General features: G+C 35.9%; 1 protein-coding gene across 7 annotated transcripts; it reads right to left on the bottom strand.

The window, feature by feature from the left end:
• Window positions 1-840: 840 nt before the first annotated feature.
• LOC113283796 (F-box/kelch-repeat protein At1g57790-like) lies at window positions 841-6,257 on the bottom strand. 7 transcript variants are annotated; one of them, XM_026533179.1, is made up of 9 exons: window positions 6,116-6,257; window positions 4,922-5,975; window positions 4,028-4,805; window positions 3,168-3,293; window positions 2,690-2,861; window positions 2,512-2,584; window positions 1,963-2,345; window positions 1,406-1,488; window positions 841-1,165 (listed from the first exon to the last, which is right to left on the bottom strand). In XM_026533179.1, exons 2-4 carry the CDS (start codon window positions 5,251-5,253, stop codon window positions 3,273-3,275), a joined length of 1,131 nt encoding a protein of 376 aa, XP_026388964.1. In that variant the 5' UTR covers window positions 5,254-5,975; window positions 6,116-6,257; the 3' UTR covers window positions 841-1,165; window positions 1,406-1,488; window positions 1,963-2,345; window positions 2,512-2,584; window positions 2,690-2,861; window positions 3,168-3,272. The 7 variants fall into 7 exon arrangements, with proteins under 7 accessions (XP_026388964.1, XP_026388960.1, XP_026388958.1 ...); XM_026533175.1 differs by adding an exon at window positions 1,624-1,692 and having other exon boundaries at window positions 2,690-4,805; XM_026533173.1 differs by having other exon boundaries at window positions 2,690-3,001; window positions 3,168-4,805.
• Window positions 6,258-7,220: the final 963 nt, after the last annotated feature.

Genomic DNA, 7,220 nt, shown 5'->3' with positions numbered 1-7,220 from the left:
TCCCAAAAAAATCGTTCTTTTATAGTAGTCTATATTCAAGAGTTTTGGCATTCAGTTTATTCTTCGTCTGGGAGACATTTTCATTATAGTCTTAATGAAGGCAAATATTAAAATTTTAATATTTGCTGAGCAGACTATTTATTTATAAAATAGTTCATTTGTTGAGCAGACTATTTATTTATAAAATTTTAATTTTCGGAAACAGACAAGCACAAATATTAAACTACCATCTGAGATGGCGAAACATCTTCAATACCAACCAACTCAATGCTCCTAAGAGCCAGCAATATGGTAAGCTAAGGCTTCAACACAACCCCTAATGTGGCTAAACCTTAGCTCTCAAAAAACACAACCATTATGGGCCTTGGCTATGTGTGGCCGAATGCTGGGTTTTCTCCCAAATGCGGAAACTGAGTATTGATCTTGTTTTGTTCAGGAGATGCCAAGAACGTACTGTGTAAAACCTTCATCATTACGTAATTATATCTATACCATACTGGGATCAATCACATGCAGTGTTAAAGTTGGTAGTTGTTTGGTTCGACATGGCTACTTTAGTTCTATGAACCGCTAAATGTGCATATGAGATCCTTTTGTTTCAACGACTGGATCTTTTTCAAAAAACTCAATTTTCCTCTAGTAGTTAGAAAGCGGGAGGTTCAGAGAAAGACAACTTACATATTTTCCAGAATTATTGGAACTATATTCTTTAAAACAAAATTTATGGCTGAGTCACGGCAAGTCGTTATGGTCGTGACTCCGCCATAACACTATTTGTTTAGTTTTTCTTTGTGATTGTTTTGCTGGCGGATTGTTCCAACAAGAATTCTCTTCTCTATAAAAATTGAAAAGATCACCCTGCTTGGAATTTATGGATATTTACAAAATCACCTGGAAAAGGAGAAACTCTGGTCAGAAGAGTACATGAAAATGTGGGAAGAAAGCCTAATTGTGTGATAACAAAGCCAGATATACAATTGGAAAATAGGAATCATAAATCCTGAACCCTGACAACCCAAATCCTGGATGAAACCCTCCATGCCTCGAGAACGCAATTCCCGAACGTTTCCATAGTCGCACAAGTATGTGGGTGAGTTGGATCCAGAATCCCATTATCTGTATTCGATATCCATGGGTAGTTGAAGTGGGTAGCAACAAAATTGACCTGTTATAGTCAACAAGCCAGACATAACCTAATTAAGCACACTTGATATGTTTTCTGAAGGGAAGTTAAAGCACAAGTCATGAGTCACGACTTTAAAGCAGGTGAGCCGACAAAAGCACGACAAAATGATTGGGTTTCAAGGAAGCAGGGATAAAAATTGTATGGAAATTATGTTACTAAGCTGTCCTGACAAGAAGTGCAAAGGTGTACGTGGAGAAGACGTATCAAGTAGATACATACAAATGAAAAAAGTCCTTGCTTTACGAAACTGCAGAACGAACGAATAGGGGCTCAATCATTTGCAGTGCATGGAAGAAATTAACCTGAAAAGTAAACCAAAGCAAGCAATAAGAACAAGTGTATGGTCAGTAGTAGTTCAATGATTCAAGGATTGCAGAAATCAATATTAGAGTAAAGCTTGCGAAAAGTAGTGTAAAGAATTTAATATGTTTTGCAACCTTTTTACAGTGTTGCCAGTAATTTGCAGCTAGTTTCAGAAATTTCAGCTGATATTGTCACAGGTGCATCTTCAATTCATCCAACAAGATTATTGCCGCACATTAGAAAATAATGATAAGGCTTAAGCAATTTCTATCATTATGGGTAATAAACTGATATCCACAATGAGCTATAACAAGTGTTCCTAAGTTAGATCTACATTTATGACCAGTCTAAATGTTTAAGAACGTCTCTCTATACAACTGCAAAAAGAAAAATACAATAAAAAATTGCCGTGAAGTTGCAGAATGCAATACTAGTTAATCGTCTCGGGGAAAAGAAAGTTCAAAGATACAAACCTCGGGCTGGGGTTCTGACAGTAGTAGTGTTGCGAGAACGGAAGATGCATCTGCAGCCAAACCCATAATTCCGCGCTCCGGGGAAATCTCCCACAGTTTCCCCAGGCAGAGACAAAGCTATTGAAGAAGTAAGGGCTCTGACTGAGCATCGTGTGTATTATTTATAGGCTGATGATGTCAAGCATATATGAACCAAAATCACAGGCTTCCTGCACACATCTATGAGAATCCACAATAACAGCCAGAACAAAAGCTGCCAGCTCTGGATATGCATCTATCCAATCTAGAAACCTAATTAAATATTCATCCTTCACCAGATCAACAACCCAGTCCCTAAGGAATCGGCGCAGTGCCCGAAAATGATGACACTGGTTGAGTAAAACCTACAAATAAAAATATGGTTCATATCTAGTAGCACAGTTGAAATAAAACCGCGAACCTTTTCATGAACACTAAGTCAGATAGATTCAGATCAACATAATCCTTTCCCAATCTCCAAGATAAATGCAACGAGACTATATGATATGAAAGAAATAGATGCTGCCTCACCTGAAGGACGGTGGGCAACTGCTCTGGTTCTCAGATCTGTGGTCAAGCCACACCTCAAAAGACGTCAGTTGCTCTGTGGAAAAAAAACAAACTCAAAGCCTTTTCTAGCACAATGTTGTTCAAATCAAGTTGAAAACCCATATCTCCTAAACAAGGTGTATTTCATATATTCAGCTACCTGGAACTCTGCATTAGGTAGGTTTTTGAAGCAATGATGGAAGCAGCAATAGGCAGACTTCAGCAGCCATGTCCCACGCGTCCCTATATGTTGGTTAACATTTTCGCCCAAAAAAATGATAAAGAACAACAATATACCACCAAAATTCTTCAAATGCAACCCACATATGATCCTGATGAGTTGAACGGAATATAAGATGTGAAATCGGTGACCAATTTGCAGGAAGCATTAGTCACTACTAGTCAGCAAGTAAGAAGTTTCTGAATAGGCTAGCAACTAAAAAATCTTTCCTGAACAACCTCTGAAAAAGATCTGCACAAATGCATATTTTGATACTAAACATCCAAGCCACTAAACCAGTACAGTACTGAGTAGATATTTAAAGAAATCTAAAATGCACCAGAGATGTCCCCAAGTTTAACTACAAAAAGGAAGCTGCTATCGAATTGTAAGTATAATGAGTGAAGAAGTTAAGTACCTCAAGCTGAAGAATCCAGGTATCAGAACCAACAAAAATTTCTTCGACATAATTCCCTGGTGAAAAGATTAAGCAGAAGAACGTCCGTCCCTTGCATTTTGATGCCTAAGCCGAACTCTCAAAATCCTGTACATACATATATATGCACATGGAAAAATCTGAACATTTAAAAGCTACATCCACATAATCTTACGCAGAAACATCGATAATGTCAAGAAGCAACCGCAGTTGAACATGACATTATATCAAGAAGGAGTGATTAGATCAGTCTATTGCAGTAATCTGACACCTAAGTATATGTCCTCTGAAACACATAAATATATACAAAGCAAGTATGCATCTCCAATTAAACTTTGACTAACATAAACAACTAAAAAATATAGATTTAGAAAGAAGAAACTAGTTCTGGTTCACAGAGGATTCTCTATAAGCCAGTCAAGCTCTTGAGATGTGGAACGCGACCAGTTAGGTTCAATCCAACTACAGTTTGTCCAACTCTTCGTGTCAAAATAATCCTTGGCAGAAAGTGTACTTCCAACTGAATGATATCTACCCGTCTCAAGCGAGTAGTATAAAATCCGTTAGTCATGCAATCTCGGGAAATAGACTTTGTTCTCCATGCAACTATTTGGAGGGGGGACTGCTGAGATGCATGATGTAAAATTGATAAACAGCATATGTTTCCCCAAACTCTTAATTTTGCGCCAGACCATCTTTGAGCTATCTAACCGAAATATCATAACAGACATTCCTAGAATTCGCACCAATAAAAGCTCGTGTTCACACTCCACCAAGAAACTAACATATGCAGCATTAGAGAATCCACAAATTCTATTGAAAACTGTCCAACTCCAACTAACCTCATCAAAAGCACCCAAGGTTCCCTTGAAATCAACACAGTAAAACTTGCTCTTGTGAAAAACTGGTTGGTTAAAAGCTGGCATGTACTTCTCCAAATCGCGATTTTCAAATTCATCAGTTTCCCAAAAATCATTCCCCCTTTTGATAATCTCAATGGAAATTTTTTTTTCATTATTTTGTGTAATGCCAAAAACTACACAGTCGGAGCAAGTTGGTAAAGAGGAAAATAAAATACCAGAAAATCCATAATCACTTTCCAACTCCAGAATCTGAATGGTCTCTTTTGTAAAGGGGTTGTAGAAGAATAAGGTACACCTAGCTTTTGACATCAATAGCCAGCCACCCTTTTGGCAACGAATTACGGCACCTGCTAGCAACTCAGGGAGCTTCATAAAGTACTTCTCGTTATTATGCATTGGGTTTACAAAATTGTAGTGAGTACCATTTTCTGTTGAAAACAACAACCATGGAGTTACATGAGTACTTCGTATATCCACAGAAATCTGCTTCATTATTGGAACCTTATATGCTTTACAGACTGCACGGAAATGTGAGAAATCCACCGGATGAAGATGACTTATAATCGACTCCACAATGTCCTCATTAATGACCATCCAAGGCCTTGGCTCTTCTAGATTTTCAACTTTCTGTTTTTTCCTCAGAGCCTCACAGTCATCTTCACTTATTATATCTTCCATTTCCTTAGACTTTATCGTGTAATCCTCTTGTCTGACTTTGCTTGACATACTTTCCATAATTCTTCCTCCATCCGCGACACTACAATTTCAAATAGATTTGTCAGTTATTTTCTTGCAATAAAATATTCCATTCCTGATCCAGTGGGTTGCATAGTAAAGGGTGAGGAAATCAATAAGCAATGCAAAGGGTATTACCTAACAGTCAGAGGCATCATTATCCACTCCGAGGAAAACCATGGCGTTGGCAATTTGGAACAAGGCAAGATAGTCGTAATGCATTTGTCCTCTACATCGAACATGTATAAACTTTTATCTTTCAGCAATGTGTAATACAGGCAACCCTTGCTAAGATCCAACTCGGCCGCTGAGCAGCAAGCATTCGTATTTTCGCCAAGAAACAACACTTTATCACCTAAACTATTCACTTCCACCCAAGACATCTTAGAGAAATCCAACCTCGACATATTTATTGAGACAACCAGATAATCAATGTAACCTCTTTTGTCCAAACACACCATTTCAATCATGAGTATCTCTTCATCCGACTGCAGAAAAAATAGTTTACCTTCGCTGGAGTATCCTCCTACGGATGGAAACTCGACACAACCGACCTCTAGCAGTCTAATCTCAAGACTAATATCACCACAACCTAGTCGTTTTGTCTCAACAACGATCTGACGATCATCACAACACAAGACATACAATTCATCTTTAAAGCAAAAGAGTGAAGCAAAATCACCGTCATCTACAGTTCCTTCTCAAATTTGCTCCATTTCGCATCACCAACGCGACAATACACAATCAAATCAACAGATCCCGGAACAAGAAAATAAACTATTGAATCATTATCATTAACAGGATTAGTACTGAGTGGTGGCGAGGATAAAACACAATCTTGAATACTATACCCCTCATTTTCACCAAATATGTCATCGAGGAATTCTGCAAGATTAGGTAATTGAATAGTCTCTAATGAGATAGGGTTCCATAAAGAAAAAGCTCCATCATCCCATCTATCCTCTTCATTATCACAAGTAACAACTAACCATCCTTGATGAGATGGTTTCTGATAAATTGTGATATTACCACTCAGTTCCGGTATGGATTTTCTACATGTTTTGTTGTTAGGTTGACAAATGTTATAAAAAGCTTGGTTTTCTATACTACCTTCTTCTTCATAAGGAATCACTAGCCATGGCGCTGCTAACTTTGGTAATAATGCTAGATTTTCCTCCATGATCATCAAACCCTGGAAAAAAAAAACCCAGAAAGAAAAATCTTGTGGTGAACTAAGGTTTTATAAAATTCAATCAAGACCTATTGTGAATCGAAGTAAAAAATTTCAAAACAATTTCATCCAAAACCGAAATTAATCAAGATGGAAATTACCTGATAATCTGGTACGATGAATTTAACGATTTCACTGATTTGATTTCGATGCTTCTCTAGGGTTTTATTTATTTTGGTTAAAACCCCCAATTTCACTCATGATGCTCAATTGAGGAGTTTTTTAACCGACCACTTTCGATACTTTTCTTACATTTTTTCTTTTGGAATTTACACTCTCCTTACACTTGTGATTTTGTAACTTTATGTTTTCACCATCTGGCATACCATTTTCCAGAATTATGTTATCCACTATACCGACGGTTTCTCCAAAATCATAACCACTAAAAATAAAAGTGAGACATACTTAAAGGTGAGCTTGATCTGCAATTACAGTAAAACATCTATAAAATAATAATTTATTATTTAAAGAATAATTTTTAATTTAAAATATTTCTTTGGAAAAAATCAGAATTTCCATATTAAAAAATAAAAATAGAGTATTTTTGGATAAATACCGAAACAAATTTTTAAAAATGGAAAATATAGAAAAAGATAAAAAAACAATAACAAAAATATTTTTAGACCAGACATGCATTTGCTTTTAAAATTAAAGTAATAAATCTTATTAATTTTTCATAAAAAAAGATTTTTATACAGAAATTTTTTGTATGGTATTTAACATATAATTTACAATTCAATTTAGTCACAAACTATACAAGCTTCTAAATCACTAGGATGTCTAATGTCTTCTTATCTCAAAGGTGTATTGTTGTAGTATTTCGATTGCGGTAAATAAGAGTTCGTTGCTCGGACTTGAAAAGATTTAAAAACAAAATTATATACAAAATTTGTCATAGGATCAAGATACACTAGGACTCAGGATTCCACCAATTCTTATACTCATGCGAATCAACTATTAATTCTAGACAATTATAGCTTATAATGATAACAAATATCGACTCTTTTCTTTGCAAAAAATAGATTTTGTAGAGTATTAGATGTAAATCATAAGCATGATGCATCAAGAATCTCATGGATTAAGCATACATCATCAGACAAAATCACAAATAATCAATAAAAATCATAATTCCATTCATAATAGTGCAAATAGTCATAAAAGAATTAAATAAAAACTACTCATGCATAAAGAATGGTTTCTTCCATC

This window comes from Papaver somniferum, chromosome 5 (assembly GCF_003573695.1).
Source record: "Papaver somniferum cultivar HN1 chromosome 5, ASM357369v1, whole genome shotgun sequence".
NCBI classification, from domain to species: domain Eukaryota; kingdom Viridiplantae; phylum Streptophyta; class Magnoliopsida; order Ranunculales; family Papaveraceae; genus Papaver; species Papaver somniferum.
Note: the sequence above shows the minus strand (reverse complement) of the source record. Positions and strands in the feature narration are given on the sequence as shown.

What these genes read in the sequence shown, in the direction of transcription:
- LOC113283796 (XM_026533175.1), bottom strand. Translation starts at nt 5,253, where the DNA reads ATGATTGAAATGGTGTGTTTGGACAAAAGAGGTTACATTGATTATCTG. An exon ending in ATGATGCCTCTGACTGTTAG is followed by an intron (nt 4,806 to 4,921) that starts GTAATACCCTTT and finishes TTGAAATTGTAG; the next exon opens with TGTCGCGGATGGAGGAAGAA.